General features: G+C 39.6%; 1 protein-coding gene across 1 annotated transcript in view; it reads left to right on the top strand.

The window, feature by feature from the left end:
- Positions 1 to 22,457, top strand: part of LOC137128839 (uncharacterized) — a 44,196-nt gene continuing 21,739 nt past the window's right edge. The window contains exons 1-32 of the mRNA XM_067507453.1: positions 1 to 104; positions 239 to 419; positions 552 to 708; positions 1,186 to 1,238; positions 1,834 to 1,854; positions 2,100 to 2,265; positions 2,384 to 2,468; positions 2,843 to 2,984; positions 3,226 to 3,343; positions 3,430 to 3,539; positions 3,646 to 3,813; positions 4,044 to 4,271; positions 4,825 to 4,888; positions 5,006 to 5,151; positions 7,184 to 7,333; positions 10,466 to 10,612; positions 10,714 to 10,804; positions 10,914 to 11,073; positions 11,297 to 11,522; positions 11,702 to 11,828; positions 11,902 to 12,023; positions 12,151 to 12,202; positions 12,666 to 12,749; positions 13,203 to 13,379; positions 13,666 to 13,741; positions 13,826 to 13,982; positions 14,437 to 14,511; positions 15,040 to 15,202; positions 15,294 to 15,481; positions 16,978 to 17,190; positions 17,685 to 17,809; positions 17,903 to 17,993. Coding sequence (XP_067363554.1) covers positions 19 to 104; positions 239 to 419; positions 552 to 708; positions 1,186 to 1,238; positions 1,834 to 1,854; positions 2,100 to 2,265; positions 2,384 to 2,468; positions 2,843 to 2,984; positions 3,226 to 3,343; positions 3,430 to 3,539; positions 3,646 to 3,813; positions 4,044 to 4,271; positions 4,825 to 4,888; positions 5,006 to 5,151; positions 7,184 to 7,333; positions 10,466 to 10,612; positions 10,714 to 10,804; positions 10,914 to 11,073; positions 11,297 to 11,522; positions 11,702 to 11,828; positions 11,902 to 12,023; positions 12,151 to 12,202; positions 12,666 to 12,749; positions 13,203 to 13,379; positions 13,666 to 13,741; positions 13,826 to 13,982; positions 14,437 to 14,511; positions 15,040 to 15,202; positions 15,294 to 15,481; positions 16,978 to 17,190; positions 17,685 to 17,809; positions 17,903 to 17,993 — 4,149 coding nt within the window. The 5' untranslated portion in view covers positions 1 to 18. The remainder of the gene's footprint in view (positions 105 to 238; positions 420 to 551; positions 709 to 1,185; positions 1,239 to 1,833; positions 1,855 to 2,099; positions 2,266 to 2,383; positions 2,469 to 2,842; positions 2,985 to 3,225; positions 3,344 to 3,429; positions 3,540 to 3,645; positions 3,814 to 4,043; positions 4,272 to 4,824; positions 4,889 to 5,005; positions 5,152 to 7,183; positions 7,334 to 10,465; positions 10,613 to 10,713; positions 10,805 to 10,913; positions 11,074 to 11,296; positions 11,523 to 11,701; positions 11,829 to 11,901; positions 12,024 to 12,150; positions 12,203 to 12,665; positions 12,750 to 13,202; positions 13,380 to 13,665; positions 13,742 to 13,825; positions 13,983 to 14,436; positions 14,512 to 15,039; positions 15,203 to 15,293; positions 15,482 to 16,977; positions 17,191 to 17,684; positions 17,810 to 17,902; positions 17,994 to 22,457) is intronic.

The raw sequence follows: 22,457 nt of genomic DNA, 5'->3' as shown, positions 1-22,457 counted from the left end.
GTTTCATGGCAATCAGCCATGGGTCTCAATGGGATTCAGATGTGCACGTGGACACTGTGTGTCTTTTTGAGCTGGATGTCTGTTTATCAAGTGCTGGCAGGACCGTAAGTTTGGCAGTACTGACTGAAAATACTACTTTTTAAAAAAGCTTTTTTTATGTTAACATTGAGTTTGCAGTTCTCCTGTCAGATTCTGTGAGGATAATATTAAACATGTGTTTATATGTTTCTGTCTGTAGACACTACATGGTTGCAGTTCCTGCTGTTATTCAAGCTGGAGCTGAAACCAAATTCTGTGCGAGTCTCCTGGAGCCAAGCGAGACTCTGGTCATGACTGTCACTTTATTGTCTGCGGAGAAAAGCAAAATTCTCCTCCAGAAGACATCGGACACAGCGTTTCATACCTGCACTGAGTTACAGGTCAGCTCTACAGGCTTAGTAATAAAATATTAATTATGTTGATTTCAGAACACATTAATAGAACATAACAAAGGCCAAATCATTTTACAATGCAATGTGCTTTTGTGTTTCAATAATAATTTTCTGTCACAGGCTCCTTCAGTGCAGCAAGAAGTGGTTCTGAACTTTGAGGTGGAGGTACGAGGTGACACGTTTTACTCAAAACAAAACAGGAAAGTTATGATCAAACCCTATCAACCAAAGACGTTTGTCCAAACGGATAAACCAATCTACCTCCCTGGACAAACAGGTAACCTTGACATAGAACATGCAGTCGCTTTCGAAAATTTCCAGAAACTTTTTAACATTTTGACAAACTGACATTCACTCGTTTACATAATTATTCAGGCGTTGAATCAATAGTTTGTAGAAGTCCCTCACAGCTCCAAATGTCAGAGTAAGTTGAGTAAGTGTCTACAGACGTCCCACACATGGGTTTGGGCAGTTTATCCCATTCTTCCTGACAGATCCTTGCATTTCTACAGTGTTTTATCTTTACACCACAGTGACACATATCTGACAGTTCTAGTTAGCTAACGTGGAAATTAAGACGGAGACATCGGCTGTTTACAGTAAAAAACCCAAACTACACAAAGTTAGCGGTACAAGGGGGCTGAATTGAAATGCATGTGTCCCAGTAATTAGTCAGTTGTTCTAGTAATCTGAGAGGATGTTTAACACTACTATAGATTCAATGTAAAAACTTATCCATTTGAATTTATCTCAGTGCATTTCAGGGCTGTCACACTGGACACCAAATTCAGACCTGTCAATCAGCCAGTGAGTATCTCTCCTTTCTTATGCATCTCCTATGTATTAGTATAACATTAGTTATGTAATACATGCCCCAGTGAAATAGGATACATAGACCAGCATGTTCAAAGCAAAGAGAGGTTATGCAATGAAGAGATGGACTTGTGTGTGTCCTGTTTAAACACAGTTACGTCACTAATCACTCAGCTCCTAAAGAAGGGTCAATAGTACAACCAGGGCTTCTAGTCAGACCATCTGTGCTGAGTTGACACATTTTTTATTCTTTTTTAAAAATGGAAAGGATGAAACCATACAAAAATATTAAATAGATGTATGTGTTTCCAGTCACTAATTTATAATGAATACAGATTCTCACAATGGCATTTTGTTTGTTGTGTGTTACATGCTTCATATTTTCATAAAGATAAGAGCTGAAGTCTAAACTGAGTGTGTTGGAGTCAGCAGTATGTGTCTGTACAGTGATTGTAAAACACCTGAACACCTGCTGATTTTCACCAGTATCTGATTCCTTGGAAAAATGTTTTGTAAAAATGTTTAACCCAAATTGAGTAAACACTGTATGATGACAACTTGTCCTTCTCTCTGCCTTTTTCTTTTACAGTACAAGATCATTGAAATTGAGGTAAGAAAATGTCCTCACACAATTATTTCTCTTATAAATTCAGCATGTTAATCTTTTCGACACATGGAGAGCCCAAGACTTCTGAGTATGATGCTACTCTACAATTTATTTATGTTTTTGTTAATTCAGAGTAAATTTACAGTGAAGTAGTATTATTAGTTACAATACAATACAATCCTATTATTACTACTATTTCTTATTCAAACCATGAATACATGTTCCTTTCCATTTATTTCTTTAAACAGGATCCTAACAATAACCGGATTGGACGGTGGCTCAATGAAACATCCAACAGTAAAATATTGCAGCTTTCTTACTCCTTAAACTCTGAGGCTCGTGAAGGAATGTATGGAATTATTGTGTCAGTCGGTGAAGATAAAGTATATCATAACTTCAAAGTGGAGAAATATGGTATGTTAGAATTAATCTCTTCCTATTAATTTTCAACAATTTTAGATGAAAACTGAATTAAGTAAACCAAGTTGTCTCTAATGAAGCAAGAATGCTAATGACCATGTTTTGTCCACAGTTTTGCCTAAATTTGATGTTAAAATAGATGCACCTGATGCAGTGAGTATTGGGCAGGATGAAATCAAAGCTGAAATATGTGCAAAGTAAGAAAAATTTCTTTCTTCATAAATTCTAAATCACACTTTCAGAAGATCAGGAAACAGTTCCCTCACAAAGTATTGCAATGTCAGGCCGGTTTTTAGTATTGTATTTGCAGGCAATTGGGTTTAAGATCAAAATGAGACGTGAGCTAAGAATGTCAGCTTTCATTTGATACTATTTTCACATACTGTAGATTCATAAAACAATGTAGCAGCATTTGACTCAAATGACCAAAGATGTTAAACCCAAATGTCTTCAGTGCACAGCAAACACTATTGAATTGGCCTTGTCTTTTCAATACTTCTGGACAGGACTGTAGGTCATGTTTAGTGAGGGGATGACTTTTCAACAAAAATGATTGTCTTTATCTAATTAGATATACATATGGACAGTCTGTGCCTGGAAGTGTAAAAGTTGAGCTGTGCCGACCTCTTCAACATTATCCATTTATAATGTCCACTGAACATTCTGGGGAAGTCGATATTGTAACTGCCCCATGCCACAAGGAGACAAAGCAGGTACAGGTTTCTGCAAAGAGATTTAGGCTTTGACACATCCAACATTCATGTTTTTAGATTGCACATATCTAAGATAATGTCCTTGTGTAGTTGTCAAGTCACAACCATCTAGTTTTCCTTAAACAGAAACTTTTCTTCAGAAATGTCCAGCAAAATATTAACATTTTAAATCAAATCTGTTTTTATGTTTTTCTATTTATTAATTCATGTACTTTATTTTTCTTTTTATTGTATTTTCTAGATGGACAAGAAAGGCTGTGCCACTTTTATTTTTGAGATGTCAACGTTTACAAAAATAGACCAAAAGGTACTTTTTGATGAACTGGTTCTTCTTGCTAATGTGGAAGAGGAGGGGACAGGCAAGTCTTATGTTATATTTATATATGAGTATTAATTAAAATACAGAACAGAAGCATGTATTTAAACAACATTTCCTCCCATACAGGTATTTCACACCCACAACAGAAGAAAATAACGATCTCATTTGTTGTTGGAAAGCTGTCTTTTATTGATACACCCAAGGTTTATCACCAAGGAACAAATGTGGAGGGAAAAGTGAGTTGGAAAATGTTAAATTGTTGTTCTGACTTTTCCAGTGTCACTCTGTAAACAAGGCAACTTTGTGGATCCCCTGATGACACAAACTTTGTGTTTTCAACAGGTTAAAGCAGTTTATTTCAATAATACACCCACCGCTGACATGGCAGTGTATCTGTTTGAGGGTGAGACGTGGTCATCACGTCTTTTACAAAATCTGACAACTGACAGCGATGGTGTTGCCACGTTCTCATTTAGCACAGCTAACTATAGTAGGGACATTGTGCTCGTGGTGAGTAAAGATTACACATAAAATGACTTTTTCACCATTATATGTCAGTGCCATGAAATTGCCTGCATGAATACCGGAGCCACAGCAGCTGGTGAACTGTTTGCTTTTTAACATTTTAAATAGCTTAATCTTACCCTGCTTGTATCTGAGCTCACTTTGCAGTATTTAGTTCACATCAACCACAATGACCTTGTGTATAATTTTTTATTTCTACATCTGTATCTGTGCAGATTAGCAACACACCAACATTTCAACACCATGGTTATAGAGTTGCAGATTATGAACGTGGAAATCACATACTTTCTCTGGCACAACAAGTCTCTCCTGATACTAAAACAGTCAGCTCCCTGGAGGTGAAGCAGAAAGATGAACCACTTTCCTGTGATGCAGAGGAAGAAATCTTCATTCAGTACACTATAGTTGGAGAGTCTCAAGGCTCTGTGGATGTGATGTATCTGGTGAGTGAATGGTTTTCATCAGTTCTATCTCAAACACTTGGATAATTTAAACATTATCCGAATTATTAAGGAATTGACACAACTAATCTAGATGAGTCAGGCTGGAGACACATAGGCCTAATATTTTCATAAAATTATGTTCAATGAGTATATTTAAAACATTTTTAGCATGACTTTGTTCATGTGTGAGAACAGGATCATGTACTTGTTGGTCAGATTGCTGAAGTTCACACTGAGTTCAGCTGTTGTGGTAACTAAAGCAGCAAAGAACTAGTTTTGTTTAGGATTTCAGTTTTTAGTATTTCAAAGGACTAGATCTTCATCAGTCATGTGTAAACTGTAGACAAGACTGAACTTGTTGCAAAGCAGTACAAAGACTTTGCATTTCATATTTATGTGCTATATGATATTTTATGCACTTTTTGAACCTTGGTTGAAGAGCAAAGAAGTAACATTCAACATACAACTATGTTTCATGGTGTATCCTGTTGAATGGACTGAAGGTTTAGTGTTACATTACTCATTATTTCTTATTATCTCTCAATTTCTCCAGGTTTTATCCAGAGGAGCCATAGCTTTGCAAGGACATACACATATTGAAGTGCAGGATAAATCAGGTGGGAACAGACTGGTTTTAATCATAAATTCGGGGTATTACATTTTTAAAGTGTTCTTTACATTAGCAGCGCCGTTGATCTATGGATGCATAAAAATGATCTGGTTTGTTGTTTTAGTGAATGAAGGTGAGGTGTCTTTCAAGCTGAAAGTGTCTCCAGACATGGCACCAGAAGTCCAGGTTGTAGTTTATGCCATTCTCCCCAGCGAGAGAGTCGTCGCAAAGAGTGCTGACTTCTCCACTGAGAAGTGCTTTGGTCACAAGGTCAGTGAGGCAAGAAGACTTTTGGCAACAACAGCTCATCAGATGTAGCTGTGGAATTAGTGTATGTTCTGTATTAGCTGCTTCAGAGTTAACACGTCAAACTGTTGATGTTCAGCACGTCACCATCATGTACCATGGAACATTTCTATAAATGCTTACTCTCAACTGTTGATTGTGTGAAAGTACAGGCACATGCAACTTTTCAATTCTACCATATTATTCCATCCATTCATATCAAAGTATGATCAAGACTTAAGAAACAGAGATACAGATATTGATTTTACTAATGTACACACGCCATCAGCATTGCTATAATTTGTTATTGGTAAAGATGTAAAGAGTAAAATTATTTTTTGATTCATGCTAATCTTATAACAAACACCAATTCAATTCAATTCAACTTTATTTATATAGCGCCAATTCACAACAATGTAATCTCAAGGCACTTTACAGAATAAAGTCAAGACTATAAAAATGTATAGGGAGAACCCATCATTTCTCCTTGAGCAAGCCCCAGGCTTCCTGGAAAGGAAAAACTCCCTTTAACAGAAGAAACCTCAAGCAGAACCAGACTCAGGGTGGACGGCCATCTGCCTTGACCGGTAAGGGAGAATGGAAAGTGAAGAGAGAAAATAAAAGAGCAACAAAATCAACAACAAAACATCGGGCGGGTTTGGTGGGACCAGTAGCTGCATGCTGTAAAACATCCAGCCTCAAAGCCGGGGACACCTGCAGAAAGGGACAGAGAGTGGGGGACAGCGAGGTCATTCTGTCATCACTAGTGTGGAGAGCTGGTTCTAGCTTGACAGATAGCTAACAGGTCCCTTCAGTAAACACCCAGCATGTAGTTTTTGAGTTTAGAACTTTACTGAAAAAAGCACTGTGAAACTGCAATACAAAATAAATATGAGTCACAAATAGTTTCATTTTTACACACATGCGAAGTCATTAAAAGAAAAAAATTAGGCTGGTTACAAATCAAAACTTATAACAGAAGTGCACTTAGCAGTTAAAGTCAACTCATAATTAGCCCGATGCTAACATACATGGAAAATCCCTTAGACATGCGACTGCAATTAGCAGCGTAACGTTTTATCATAATTGCAGATAAACCACAAAATAACCATCTTAATACGAGCATATGATATGAGTGTTAAACTTAACAGACTTCGTACTTACAGACATATGTTCTTTAGATTGTCTGCTGACTGTTGAACTAATCTTTTGAACTTCCGGTTACAATGTCAACTACAGTAAGCCAGATAAGACAATTTTAAGCAACCCATTCCCTCCTTATGAGTGGCAGCACAGAGGTAGAAAGACAACTACGGGAGAAAACACACAGAGTTAATGTCATACATTGGGGAGTTGGTCCCCCACAGTCTAAGCCTATAGCAGCATAACTGTAACTAACTAAGCCTTATTAAAGAAGAAGGTTTAGAGAGGGTGTCTGCTTCCTGAATTTGAACTAGGAGCTGGTTCCACAGGAGAGGAGCTTGATAGCTAAAGGCTCTGCCTCCCATTCTACCTTTGGAAATTCTGGGAACCACAAGTAGGCCTGCATTCTGAGATCGAAGTGGTCTACTGGGATGATATGGTGCTATGAGGTCTTCTATATATGATGGAGCCTGACCGTTAAGAGCTTTATATGTAAGAAGCAGGGTTTTAAATTCTATTATAGATTTAATGGGAAGCCAATGGAGAGAAGCTAGTGAAGGTGAAATATGATCTCTCTTGTTAGTTCCAGTCAGCACTCTTGCTGCAGCATTTTGCATTATTGCAGGCTCTTTAGGGAGTTACTGAGGCATCCTGAAAGTAGGGAATTACAGTAGTCCAACCTAGAAGTAACAAATGCATGGACCAGTTTTTTCCCCAACACTTTGAGATAGGATGCTCCTAATTTCTTTCCTAATCTGTCCCCTAATTTTACCAGTGTTCCATAGGTGGAAGAAGGCTATTCTAGAGATTTGTTTTATGTGTGAGGTAAAGGACACCACAATACTGAAATTTGTGTTATGTGTGTGTGTGTCAGGTGTCCTTGGAGTTTTCTCCATCCTCAGCTGTCCCAGGAGAGGAGACCACCATGCAGGTGACAGCTGAGCCCGACTCTCTGTGTGGTGTCAGTGCTGTCGACCAGAGTGTCCTCATCAAGGAACCATGGAAGATTCTGGATGCAGATAAGGTATCTCTACAATCAAACACAAACAGATGTTTACATACTTTAGGTTTAGTGTCCTCTACTTATTTTTATTTATATAATGCAACCGCAAGGGGGCACAAGCCAGTGTCTTCTTGTGCCAGTCCCAAGTCTGGATAAATGCAGAGGGTTGTGGCAGGAAGGGCATCCGACGTAAAACACATGTTTTACCATGGGTCAGATAGGAAGAGAAATGGAGTAGGAGTTATATTGAAAGAGGATTTTGTGAGGAATGTTTTAGAGGTGAAAAGAGTATCAGACAGGTTGATGAGTTTAAAGCTGGAAGTTGAAGGGGTGATGTTCAATGTTGTGAGTGGTTATGCCCCACAGGTAGGATGTGAGTTAGAAGAGAAGGAGAAATTCTGGAGTGAGTTAGATGAAGTGATGCAGAGCATCCCCAGAGGTGAGAGAGTTGTCATTGGTGCAGATTTCAATGGGCATGTAGGTGAAGGGAACAGAGGTGATGAGACTGTTATGGGCAGGACAAGAACGCAGAAGGTCAGATGGTGGTTGACTTTGCAAAGAGGATGGAAATGGCTGTAGTAAACACTTTCTTTCAGAAGAGGCAGGAACATAGGGTGACGTACAAGAGCGGAGGGAGAAGCACTCAGGTAGACTACATCTTGTGTAGACGTTGTAATCTGAAAGACATCAGTGACTGTAAAGCATTGGTAGGGGAGAGTGTAGCCAGACAACACAGGATGGTGGTGTGTAAAATGATGCTGGTGGTGAGGAAGATAAGGAGGACTAAGGCAGAGCAGAGGACGAAGTGGTGGAAGTTGAAAAAGGAAGAATGTCGTTTAGTTTTCAGGGAGGAGCTGAGACAGACTCTGGGTGGTTTGGAGGTGCTTCCAGATGACTGGACTACTACAGCTAATTTGATCAGGGAGACAGGTAGGAGGGTACTCGGTGTGTCATCTGGAAAGAGGAAAGCGGACAAGGAGACTTGGTGGTGGAACGAGGAAGTTCAGGAGTGTATACAGAGAAAGAGGTTAGCTAAGAAGAAGTGGGACACTGAGAGGACTGAAGAGAGTAGACAGGAGTACAGGGAGATACAGCGTAAGGTGAAGGTAGAGGTGGCAAAGGCCAAACGAAGAGCATATGAGGACTTGTATGCTAGGTTGGACACTAAAGAGGGAGAGGTGGATTTGTACAGGTTGGCCAGACAAAGAGATAGAGATGGAAAGGATGTGCAGCAGGTTAGGGTGATTAAAGATAAGGATGGAAATGTATTGACAGGTGCCAGGAGTGTGATGGGAAGATGGAAGGAGTACTTTGAAGAGTTGATGAACGAGGAAAATGAAAGGGAACGAAGAGTAGAAGAGGTGACTGGTGTGGAGCAGGAAGTAGCAAAGATTAGTAAGAGTGAAGTGAGGAGGACATTGAAGAGGATGAAGAGCAGAAAGGCAGTTGGTCCTGATGACATACCTGTGGAGGTATGGAAGTGTCTAGGAGAGGTGGCAGTAGAGTTTTTGACTAGTTTGTTTAACAAGATCTTGGAGAGTGAGAGGATGCCAGAGGACTGGAGGAAAAGTGTACTGGTACCAATTTTTAAGAACAAGGGAGATGTGCAGAGCTGTGGCAACTACAGAGGAATAAAGCTGATGAGTCACACAATGAAGTTGTGGGAAAGAGTAGTGGAAGCTCGGCTAAGGGCAGAGGTGAACATTTGTGAGCAGCAATATGGTATCATGCCAAGAAAGAGTCCAACAGATGCAGTATTTGCTTTGAGGACGCTGATGGAGAAGTACAGAGAGGGTCATAGGGAGTTGCATTGTGTCTTCGTAGATTTAGAAAAAGCGTATGACAGGGTGCCGAGAGAGGAGCTGTGGTATTGTATGAGGACGTCTGGAGTGGCAGAGAAGTATGTTAGAGTGGTGCAGGACATGTATGAGAGCTGTAGGACAGTGGTGAGGTGCTGTAGGTGTGACAGAGGAGTTCAAGGTGGAGGTGGGTCTGCATCAAGGATCGGCTTTGAGCCCCTTCTTGTTTGCTCTGGTGATGGACAGACTGACAGATGAGGTTAGACAAGAATCTCCATGGACTATGATGTTTGCAGATGACATTGTTATTTGTAGTGAGAGCAGGGAGCAGGTGGAGGAAAATCTAGAGAGGTGGAGGTTTGCTCTGGAAAACAGAGGAATGAAGCTAAGCCGCAGCAAGACAGAATACATGTGTGTCAATGAGAGGGACCCAGGTGGAATGGTGAGGTTACAGGGAGCAGAGGTGAAGAAGGTGCAGGACTTTAAGTACTCAGGGTCAACGGTTCAGAGCAACGGTGAGTGTGGAAAAGAGGTGAAGAGGCGAGTGCTGGCAGGTTGGAACGGGTGGAGAAAAGTTTCAGGTGTGTTGTGTGATAAAAGAGTATCAGCGAGAATGAAAGGAAAGGTGTTCAAGACGGTGGTGAGACCAGCAATGTTGTTCGGCTTAGAGACTGTTGCACTGAAGAAAAGACAGGAGGCAGAGCTGGAGGTAGCAGAGCTTAAGATGTTGAGGTTCTCTTTGGGAGTGACGAGGATGGACAGGATCAGGAATGAGGACATCAGAGGGACAGCTCATGTTAGATGTTTTGGAGATAAAGTCAGAGAGGCCAGATTGAGGTGGTTTGGACATGTTCAGAGGAGAAACTGTGAATATATCGGTAGAAGGATGCTGAGGTTGGAGCTGCCAGGCAGGAGGTCTAGAGGAAGACCAAAGAGGAGATGTATGGATGTAGTGAGGGAGGACATGAAGTTAGTTGGTGTGAGTGAAGAGGATGCAGAGGATAGAGTTAGATGGAGGCACATGATTCGCTGTGGCGACCCCTGAAAGGGAGCAGCCGAAAGGAAAAGAAGAAGACTTATTTTTTTTATATAGGTATTTTTTGTATTGGTAACATCAGTTCCTTAAAAAAATTGTTTTATTGTGCTTCTTGTTCTGTGACCCAGTTTTTTTGCCTGAACTTTTTTTTTACGATCATGTTACTGTAATTATAATGCTATAGAGAAGTTATTATTATGTATTTTTCTGATAGGCACTACACCGGTGGTAAATGATTAGGATTAAAAGATGTACTTATCAATCAGATCTTCTGACTGAGAAAGAGTTAAAATCCTTGGACTGTGTTTACATTTTCAGATCTTTAACTTGCTGCCTGTCAGGAAAGTTTCCCATATTCCATATGAGGTTAAAGATCCCGAAGAATGTTTGACTGTGAGAACAAGAAGATACATTATACCCTATGCTAGATATCGCCAGAGAAACGATGCTCAGACAATTTTCGAGGTATTTCTTTCACAAAAATCCATTTACAATATCAAGAATATTACCTTTATGTTTTACATTACAAGAGATAACTGATGTTTGTATATGGTTGGATTATCTAGAACATCGGACTGAAGATGGCAACAAACTTATTGATTCGAATGCCTTCATGTCTAAAGTACAAAGGAATCCATTACCACCGGGGACACTATGGTGACCTTTTTTGAGCTTTTTCACACACTCAATACCTACAAACATTAAAACAGTCGAATATGTTTTTGCTGTTCTCTGTTTGTGACTCAAAACTATTGATTTGTTTCAGGAATTCCAAACAGAGGTGACATAGCTGGAGGGGCAGTGGCAATGTTGGTTCCTGGTTTTGTTGCAGGAAGGATGGCACCATTTGTCCCTATTTCTACACCAGTAGTGACAGTTCGCACTTTCTTCCCTGAGACTTGGATATGGGACCTGGTGGAAGTTGGGTAAGATTTCTGAGTTTCTATCTGTCTGAGATCTCAAGAAATCTTTATATGAAATAATTTAATATTTAGATATTTTACATCAGATTAACTACGATATGTTAGTATTATCAGTGCATTTAATCCAAACCATTGAAAATATATACATACTGTGCTCTATTGATCTCAGTTAATAAAGTATGTTTTTCTAGCTAATAGATGTGATTCTGTGTAATTGCTGGTCCAGAGAGTCTGGAACAAAGGATGTGTCCCTCACTGTCCCAGACACCATCACTACATGGGAGACAGAGGCTTTCTGTTTGTCCCCTCAAGGATTTGGTTTGGCTCCGCGTAAAGAAATCAAGGTCTTCCAGCCGTTCTTCCTGGAGCTCACCCTGCCCTACTCCATCATCCGGGGGGAGCACTTTGAGCTGAAGGCGACTGTCTTCAACTACCTGACCAGCTGCATCATGGTAATCAGTGCTTGTGTTTCAATGTGAATATCAACATGTTAACATGCTCGTAACACCTGGCCATGTGATCTATGAACCTCACCTAGGGCTGCTGACATCTGGCTTTAGTACTGATCATTCTGAATCGTATTTAGCACAAGTCTCAAATTTGTAATCACATGATTGTGTCTTGTGAACAGGTCAGTGTGACTCCAGCACCCTCCTCAGATTACACCCTCACCCCTCTCTCTGCTGACCAGTACACATCCTGTCTGTGCGGCAATGAACGCAAGACTCTCAGCTGGAAAATGGCTCCCTCAGTCTTAGGTGAGAGTCAAACAGTCATTCACACCCACACTGAAATTTTCCAGATCTACAAGAGTGATTTTACTTTTTCTAGGGACCGTGAATGTGTCTGTGACTGCTGAGGCTGTGACTTCCCATGTTTCATGTGACAACGAGGTTGTGAGTGTGCCAGAAAGAGGTCGTGTTGATGTGGTCTCAAAATCTCTCATTGTAAAGGTTGGTGACATACAAACAATGATAAAGTCAGTTATAAACAATAAAACATTTTATTTAATTGGATTTAAAATATTTTTATTAATGGAACTGATACTTCAACTCCATTTCCAATCTTCTTCCATTGCAGGCTGAGGGAACAGAGATAACAAAGAACTACAACTGGCTCCTCTGTCCAAAAGGTCAGGATGGTTTATACCAGAAATGATCCCTCAAACTAAAATACATTAGGAAAAATAGACTCTTGCAGTATTATAAGATTATTTGAATTACACACTTATTTTAGCACATTTCATGAGTCCACTTTGGTAAAACAAGCCTGGAAATGGTGCTGTTAAGGTTATTGTTGGACACTTAAAGCACAAAGAGGTGGATTTGGTCTAACAGTACCACAGCTGACGTGGTGTGAAGAAACAGCATGTCAGGATAGAAGAAAACTAGTCATAAAGGAGACTCAGGGGCAAGAAGAGGCTGCTAGATTTTAAAGCACAGCAGGATGACTGGATAAAGTGGGGAAGTGTAGAAAAGAAACTTGCAGGGACACGTGATAAAAGAACATTTGTACTAGCTTGAATGTGCATTGTCATTAAGTTACATTAATTGAGTTTCCCATCTGTAAGGTGATTTTTTTATTTCTGTCCACAGAAGAAGTTTTGACAGAGGAAATTGACATACAACTCCCAGAGAATGTGATTGATGGATCTGCGCATGCTTCATTATCTGTTCTGGGTAAACCCATGTACACATTTTAATTGAGGGCTTTAACAAAAAGAAATAATGCAAGTTAACAGGATTCTCATTAAAAGGAGAATCAATATCTGCAAATTACTTCTGTAACTCGTTTGTTCTTCTGTGGATATCATGCTTTGCTTACCATGGTTGTTAAACATTTTTAAATTGTTGCACTTTCATACGATACAGAAAGCAAATTTATAAAGTAACAAATGTACTTGTCCTGTGCACATGTATAGAAACATCCAACTACTATCATGTAGCAGGACTGAATGTACTGGACAAAATTGTTATGCAAAATGTATCACAATTTTAACAATCAGATTTTAATTGAATTACTTGATTGATAACTCCACTTATTAAATTAGATTTTGAGGGAAAAAAAATGTCTTTTAGTGGTGTAACCGTGTAAAAACATAAACTTTGGTATGATCAAGTGTTTTCGTGCAGGTGACATCCTGGGTCGAGCCCTGCAGAACCTGGATGGACTGCTGCAGATGCCGTATGGATGTGGGGAGCAGAACATGGCGCTCCTAGCCCCCAACATCTACATCCTGCAGTACCTGAAAGGCACACAGCAGCTGACACCAGCCATCAGGGAAAAGGCCACTAACTTCCTCACTAGTGGTGAGTTAAACACTAAAGGCACATGAGAACCTGAAGCAGCCAGATCAGAATAAGAATGCATTGTGCATGTTGTGGTCCATATGCAGTCATACAAAAGTTGCATTAATGTGATGCATCATCATCACATCATCTTGACAAAAGGGAAGATTGTCAGAAGGTTTCTCTGTCAACTCCAATAAATGTATAAAATCCCCTAAACGATTACGTCTGAATCAAATTCCTTTCAAATTTGACAGTGAAGATAGTAATTAATTAATTAAGTTAATAAGCTTGTTTTTTTACACAGGCTACCAGAGACAACTGAACTACAAACATCCTGATGGTGCTTACAGCACATTTGGATCAGGAACAGGGAACACTTGGTGAGAACATCGCTGACCAATATATTTATACAATGTGTCTTAGTTTGTCACTTTATATATGAATTTAGTTTTACTTTTCCTCAGGTTGACCGCTTTTGTGCTGAGATCTTTTGCCAAAGCTCAGTCTTTCATCTACATTGACCCAACAAAGATTGAAGAGTCTAAAACTTGGCTGGAGGTTAAACAACAAGTAAATGGCTGTTTTCAACAGTCAGGCAAACTCTTTAACAACAGAATGAAGGTAAACTGACAGTACAGTTTGTAGACTAATGACTGATGCTACTTCAGACTAAGAACAAGTTAGAGATGTTTATTTTCATCTAGAGTTAAATGCAGATGCATCATCATGGCTTAAATCTACAACATAGTCATAACTAATGCCGGGGCAGCAGTGGCTCAGTTGTAGGCTCAATTGGTAGGGTGGCCCCCCACTGACCATAGGGTTGGAGGTTCCCGCCCTGCTCTTCCCAACCACATCTGAAAGGGTCCCTGGGCAAGACACTAAACCCCCAACAGCCCATCCCCATCCTCAACTGCAAAGTGCAGGTCCAACCCCAGTAGAAACATTTACATGCAGGCTAATAATTTGTGATCTGTGGTGACCCTAAACGATAAGACACAAGGACAAAAAATTCCATCCAGTATGTTGGAGGTCGAGTCATGATAAAGTCTGAATGGTGCCTTTCTCTCTACAGGGTGGTGTGTCTGATGAAGTGACTCTCAGTGCTTATATCACTGCTGCCTTCTTGGAGATGAACGTGTCAGCAAACGTGAGTAGACCCTGTAACCACATTACTAATCTTATTACAACAGCACATGCTGCATGTATAAACAGATTTTCAGTAACCATGTGTCTTAAGTGCTTGTAAACTGATTCCCTGCTTACCTGGTTAGCTGCAACTGGTAAAGACAGTAAAACTCTGTTCAGAACTGATGACATATTTTAAGAACTATATATAAAAAAAGTTGTTACTGGAATCAGGGCCTGTATCCACATTAACCAGTCCCTACAGGATTTCACTAACCTTTTTCTTATTGTTGGGACCTAAAATTCCAGATGTTATAAAATTGTGATGCTTGTTGCAATGTGTTTATGATGTTTTTAATGGGAAGGTTGCACAGAATCAGGGATCACAGTGTTACAGACAAAGAAGACTGCTACTGCTTAGTCGTGGTAACATTGATTCTTTTAAAATATATATTTGCCTTTGGTCCTTGAAAGGTAATAATGGATTATACAGTAATATTCAGGATAAGTTCACAGTTTAATAACCATATGATGGTTAAATCTATTACAGAGTCCTGTTATGACAAAGAGCCTGTTGTGCCTCAAGAAGTCCATCAATGACCTCAGCAACACCTACACTACAGCTCTGCTGGCGTACGTCTTCACCCTGGCAGGAGACATGGAGACGCGAGCTCATCTTCTGCAGCACCTAGACTCAGTAGCATTGGATGAAGGTGAGACATCACATTAAAGGAAATCATGGTGACTTCATTACTGTGACTGTGAGGGACATGACACCTGTTTGTCTGTGGGTGGTTGTTTTAGGAGGATTCCTGCACTGGTCTCAGACTGCAACAGAAACATCAGCCTCTCTGTCTGTGGAGATCAGCTCCTATGTGCTACTCGCCAAACTCAGTGCCTCCCCTACAGCTGAAGACTTGGGCTACAGCTCCCGTATCGTCAGGTGGCTGACGGGGCAGCAGAACCATTACGGAGGCTTCTCCTCCACACAGGTACAGGCCAAACAGTGAATTAAAAAGGCAATATTCTACAATTAAAGCAGGGCTAAAGAGTGAATTGGAAAATTTTTTCACACCTGTGATCTAAAGTTCAAGTTTAGCCACATCATTGTTTTGTGAACATCATGCACAGTGGCAGGAAAAATAACTGAAACATTTGAAATTTTGTGTAAATTGATCATAAAATGTGATCCGATCTGCAGCAAAGTTAGAAAAAATTACAGTAAACTCAATATTTCTAATCTGATAAGACAACTAGTCATCATCTATAATGGCTTTATTAAACACAGCCAATAAACAAAGAAAGTGGAAAGAGAAACAGCAATAGTGTTGTAACTACTGGTTGAATCAGCTTTGGCAGCAATAACCTCATGCAAGCACTTGCTGTAGCTGTGGATTAGACCTGCACAATGTTCAGGAGCAATTTTGGACTATTCTTCCGTAAAGACCTGCTTCAGTTCAGTCAAATCCTGGTGTGAACGGTTCTCTTGAGGTCATTCAATAGCAATCCACGCTCCTCCAGTGCTGCAGCCCTGCTCGTTTTGCAATATCCCTGCACTACTAGTCAATCAGAGGCTGGGGGAGCTGTGGGAGCACTGGTTTAGGGTATTTGTCCTGCTGCACCACCCAGCTCCTTCTTCTGAGCTTCTGTTACATTATCTGTGTTTTGTGTATCTTTAACTCATGAACAGAGGTGTCAACTAACTGAGTCTTTAAAGTCTTTAGCTGTTTCTCTGTGGCTCTTTTTACCTCATCGAAGATTCTGCTTTGTACGTCTGGAATGATCTTGGCTGGGTGGGCACTTATATAGAGAGACCCATACTACCAAATCATATCCAATGTGACAATGAGACAATGTGTCTGACACACTGACATTGAGCGTTTTTATGAGACACGTGACTCCAGTTGATATTTAGTGACATCAGAAGACTAGTGTCAGCATTACTTTATGTTTAGTGGGAATTTTTAAAAAAACACATGAAAGATCATCAACCTAGAAATATTGTGTTTGTTTACAGTAAATCAGTGACTGAAGATCTGATCACATTTTATAATCAATCGGGCAGAAAATTGTGAAGTGTTCACTTACTTTTTCTTGCCATTTTCTCTAAAATTGCAGCTTATTAAAACCGCCTCCATTTCATTGTAGTATTTTCAATTTCAGCCACTTTAAATGGATATAAAATGTTTCATTAAAATTCCCTACTTCATAATCGTAATCAAACTATAAAACAATGAATAAATCCTTTTCTTTTTGGAAAGACAAGAGACAGTTTAGACATATAAAGTTTCTGTAGAGCAAACGTTCTCCTGCTTTTCCCAGTGTCCATGAATGTTTCCACCCAAAACACAACTACACTGTGAGAAATAAGGGTCAGTGCTATACAGCTGTAGAAGTTTCTATTAAGAACTATTATTTATTTAACGTTTATATAGTTTCAGCCACATATTTTGTGTGTGTGTGTGTGTGTGTGTGTGTGTGTGTGTAGGACACAGTGGTGGCTCTCCAGGCTCTGGCTCTCTACTCCACTCTGGTGTTCAGTCCAGAAGGTTCCAGCACAGTGACGGTCCAGTCTCCCAGTGGCCAGCTGACATTTGATGTGAACCAGGACAACAAACTGCTCTACCAGGAGAAGATGCTGCAAGATGTGACAGGAAAGTACAGCCTGGAGGTGAAGGGCAGTGCATGTGCTTCAATGCAGGTCAGTCAACACTGGAAGTTTTCCTGTTTCTTTTTCTTTAATATACAGCACATACAATTATTTCAAACAAGGGATTAGCAACAAACCATATGTTTTATTTACATTCATTTTCTTACTACATTGTAATTTCAGGGCTGTGATACAAAGGGTGCCATGTTCTATGTTGTTTAATAATTTATAAATTGGAAAAATAATAATAATATATGTAAATAGGAGGAAATAGCTTAAAATATTCTTCACTCTTTTTGACTTGGCTTCCTGCATCATTCTTCATTTTCTCTCTGGTACATGAAACAACACATGCTCACCAACCCATAGCAAATTTCATGCAACATCCTGAAACAAGTATATGAAAAACGGAACACTTGTAAAAAAAAAAGGTGGTGCTTAAAGGAAACGTCATTAATCTGGTCATAAAACAATCTAATCAAAGATTATTATTGACATACTTGTTTTTATGAATATAAAACTTTGCTTGTGAACCTGTTTCCCAGCTTTCTCTTCACTATAACATCCCAACTCCTACTGATGTCACCACTCTGAGTGTGGAGGTCAAACCAAATGCCGACTGCACCAGTGAATCTCACAGACCTAGACTCACTCTGACTCTAAAATCCCTGTAAGATTCAAGTTACAGCAAACAAGTATCAGAACCATGAAAAACAAGGTGAAATCTCACTGAGTAACATCATTCTTTTATGGCTCATTACAGATACAGTGGAGAGGAGAACAGTACAAACATGGTGATCCTGGACATCAAAATGCTGTCTGGGTTTGTCCCACACCCAGACTCTTTGAAGAGTGTGAGTTAATACAGATACCTTTACTGGATGTTCTGGGAAAGTCATTGATGTTGATAAAGTTGATAAAAACCTAATATACTCATTGTAATATCATCAGCTCCAACGTGCCCTGCTGGTGGATCGTGTTGAACAAAAGGAAGACCATGTTCTGGTGTACATACGAGAGGTGAGAGGCATTTACAGCGAGGCTCAAAAGATGATGATCTGCAAATCTGTCTCTGATGTTGTCTGTCTTTTTTGTTTTTAACCAACAGTTACCAAAGGACATACCAATCAACCACAGCTTAGAGCTCGTACAGGAGGTCCCAGTGCAGAGCCTGAAGCCAGCTGTGGTCCAGATTTATGACTACTACCAGCCAAGTAAAGCAGACACTGTGATCTCCTATACAACCCTGAATCTTTTTTCTGACAACAAAACACACAATGTGAATTCATTTGAAATGTTGGAAACACACACAAAACTTAACTTTTTGATTTTCTTTTTCTCTCAGGTGATCAGGCAGAGACAGAATACATCTACCCATGTGCTGCAGGTAAGAGTCCAAAATAATGTTTCTGATATGAATTTAAAGGCCAAAAGAGCACAAACAGCACGTTATCTACTGAATATATCATAAATTAGTCAGAACAACAGTTTTGATTTTTCTTGTCTTTTGCAGCTTAAAGAGGGACGTGTGGTCAGTCCTCATCAATGATTCACATATTTAAAAAGTCCATTTTACTAAAGCAATGTGCTTTGTGACTCCATGTCTGTTTGTGTAAACTCTTACAGTTACTGTGTATTTCACAACAAACCTTTCAGCTGTGTGGCTATTTTTTTCTAGAATTACATTTATGCATATTGGACAATTAAACAATGTGAATCCCCCACTACACATGGTGTTGGTTGTTTTCTACAGGTTGGTGTTTCTTTGTATTTATCCCAGTATTTCATCCACTGATCAGAAACAAAGTTGTGCAGGTCAGCTTAGTCTGAGAAGTATAAATATATTCAAAAGTGTTCATATGACTTTTTAAGGAATAATTAATTTTGAATTTTAGACTTGGAGTTTAGTTATTAAAAGAAATGCATTTCTCACTGTTAGCTAACACACATGCAGTGGATACAAGAAGTCTACACACCGCTGTTAAAATGCCAGTATTTTGAGATGCAAAAAAATTGGTACAATATAAATCACTCCAGAATTATTTTCTAATTAATCTGTGCAATTCATATAAAAACAGACTAATAACGTTGGGTAAAGTGGTCAAAAAATATAAAATAAAACTATGTTTATGCTCTAGTATAAATATCCACTATAAACTAGCACCTTTTGATTTATGACAATATTCAGTCTTTTGAGACACATTTTGCTTTCGGGATCTTTTCCCACTTTACTAATAAAAGGATTCGAAAATATGTCAGACTGAATAATAATAATAATGGAATAATAATTTTATGGTTCCATTGCAAATACAGTGGACAGGAGAACAGTACAAACATGGTGATCCTTAACATCCAAATGCTCTCTGGGTTTGTCCCAAATGCAGAGTCTTTAAAAAGCGTGAGATAAAACCTGAAATATTAGGTATATTTAGGAATTTTGTGGTCTTTACAGTCTTTAGTGCAGCTGTACAAAAAATGAGATGAGACTTTATGAAAAAATTACCACAAACCCTAAACGTGTTGGACAAATGAATAAGCTTTGACTTTTTCATTGTGTTTTCCTTTCAGTTGTTTAGGCAGAGACACAATACATCTATCCTTGTGCTGCAGGTACATTAATGTAGGGAAATTATAGTTTCTCATTAATTTATCTTGATGAAAAAGAGCTGTAACACAGTGTATTATAATACAATAGTATTGTATATTTGCAATAGTCAGAATCTCACAATAACTAAACCAGCTTGGAAGTCACAACACTCATATGGTTAGTATTCTGCCACAAACCTTTTACAGGTGTGTATCTACTGCATGTTTTCAAGAAGAAAAGTCATGCATATTTGACAGAAAAATGTGTTTTCCACTACATAGTGGATTTGTTTCAACTATTGTTTCCCTCTGTTTTTCCGTTTACTTGCAGTACTCTGTGTACTGTATTTCATCCCCAGGCAAGAAACAAAGTTGTGCAAGTCAGCTTAGAGCTTCACGTAAGAATAATTCACAAATACTTTTTTTTTCTAATTTTGTCAGAAGAAGCTAATTCATCCCTCAGAATTCCAGTTTAAAACAAGTGGTAACCCTTACCTTACCATACAAACTTATAACGTGCATTTTGGAATTATGCTGTAAATTCCATACATCTTTGTAGCTACAGAGGAGTAATGTGCAAAGTTTGAGGAATAAGACGGGAATAAAATCGGACGGTGGAACTTATTAAGTACAATATACAAGATAAACATTACTACAACTGAAATTCCTGAGAGAAACATTGTTCAATATGCATCTTCGTCGTTCTCTAGTCAAAAAAAATGACATTTGGATTATTGTGGAAAATAAGCTCAGCGACCTACGTTCATTTATTTATGGTTTGGTTATCAAAATGATCTTTACAGCATAACACCACGTTTCCGATTTTCAAAGCTTAAATACAATCGCAGTAAGTAAAACGCTATAGACAAAAAGCGAACTACACCACGGTGCCATGACTCAAACGTCACTAATGTCCCCACCACTAAATTTTCGATCTGTAATTTGATTAAATGCGCTTATTCCTACAGAAGCTTTTCTTGTAGGGATCTGATAAACTTCCTGTCAACTGGGTTTTGTGTTGTGGTGGTTTAGCTGCAGTTGCCGAGTTTCAACAGCAGAGGGCAAAGTCTCACTGGGTGCACAGCGGTGCATTGCGCTAAGGTGGAGGGTTGGCGGGAAAAATACAGGAAGTGAATCCTTACGCGCTCAACGAGTGGGAATGACTTCAGTTGGAGACGGAGTGTAAATGCTTGTGGATCAAAAACACGCCACGCAGCGTGATATCAGTGAGTCAGCATAAACTAATGTTTTCAGAGTGTTTTTAGTATTTCATATACACTGTTTTGAAGAAATGGGAAATGTAAATGTTAATGAGCACCATACTATGTAGAGTTGTGAATGTTTTCTATTTCTTCTACAGAGATGCCACTGTTTTATTTGCACCTTATTTGTGTGAAGTTTTGAATCTAGTTGTCCTACAATTTGGATTAAATTCTTCTTTTTGAGGGTTGTTATCCTACTGTATCAGCCCTAGAACTTGCACTGGGCTTCTAGTGTTTTTTTTTTTTCTTTTGAAATTTCTAATTTTATTAAAGTTCAGTCACTGTCCATCAGTGGGAAGAAAATGTTACACTTTTAAGAGATAAAGCTACATAGAAATAGTTATTTGAAGTGTGGAGTGTCATTTGCCCCGAATTCATTCAAGTATCCACCCATCAGCCTCTTGTACATGGATCACTGTATCAGGTTTACCGCCACTCATCCCAAATGCACTTTTGGAGAACTGCAAGACTTCAGGAGATTCTGGGAACAGTGGAGGCTTCAGAAACCAAACTTTAGCTCTCTGAGGCAGTGGTGGGAGGTTGGAAAGGCACAAATACACGTGCATTGCCAACTGTACACGCCTCACTCCATCGCTAAGATTAAAACCGCAATCAGGGAGCTTGAGGCAGACATGACAAACTTTGAGAAAGAGCTAAGGCTGAGACTACAAGTGGATTGTAAGGGCTTAACCTCCTTCTGCTGCTCTGTACAGGCTTGGCAGGTTTTTAACAGAACAGCGTGTCAGCAGTGATACCCCGGGTATGTGGGTGTTTGAGGAACCCTTATTTTTTAACAACTTCATAAGGATTCAAATGCTGCAGTCCACTAGCCTTCGAACCAGTTTCCAGGAGGCCGGCTGTACCAAGGTGGGACACCTTATCAAGATGTCAAGACCTTCTGTGGACACTCTGAAAGAGGCCACCATAGTCCGATCAATCCGGTTACTATTAAAAGTCGTGGAGGACATTTTGGCTGCTCTGCCACAATCCTTGAGAGTGTTCCTGGAACACAGTAAACCAGTGGAACGATGACTGCGAGTACAGTTTTCCTCCTCTACTGATCGTTCCAGCTGTGGGGGAGTGGCAGGAAGGAGAGGACCAGCTTCTGTCATTCAAGATCCCTCAACTGAGTACTTTTCAGAGCACAGGAAAGAAGGTGATTTATCAGATCTGCGTAAAAGTCTCGAACTTGCAGTTCCTGACAGGAGCAAAAGAGTCAAGGTGGACTTGGTTTTAGGGCATAGATGATTCCCTGAAAGGCAGCTGGTGGTGCCTGTACAAGTTGCCTTTTGAAAAGCGGACAGCAGACCTCCAGTGGAGGGTTATACATGGGGCAACAGCCACGAACAGATACAGAGCGCGGCTGGACTCTAGCTTAGCGAATCAGTGTGTCTTCTGTTCCCAGATGGAGACACTAGAACACATTTTTATCGAGTGTCCTTGGAGGAAAACGACCAGTTGATAGTGAAC

Source organism: Channa argus, chromosome 6, assembly GCF_033026475.1.
Source record: "Channa argus isolate prfri chromosome 6, Channa argus male v1.0, whole genome shotgun sequence".
NCBI lineage: Eukaryota > Metazoa > Chordata > Actinopteri > Anabantiformes > Channidae > Channa > Channa argus.
Note: the sequence above shows the minus strand (reverse complement) of the source record. Positions and strands in the feature narration are given on the sequence as shown.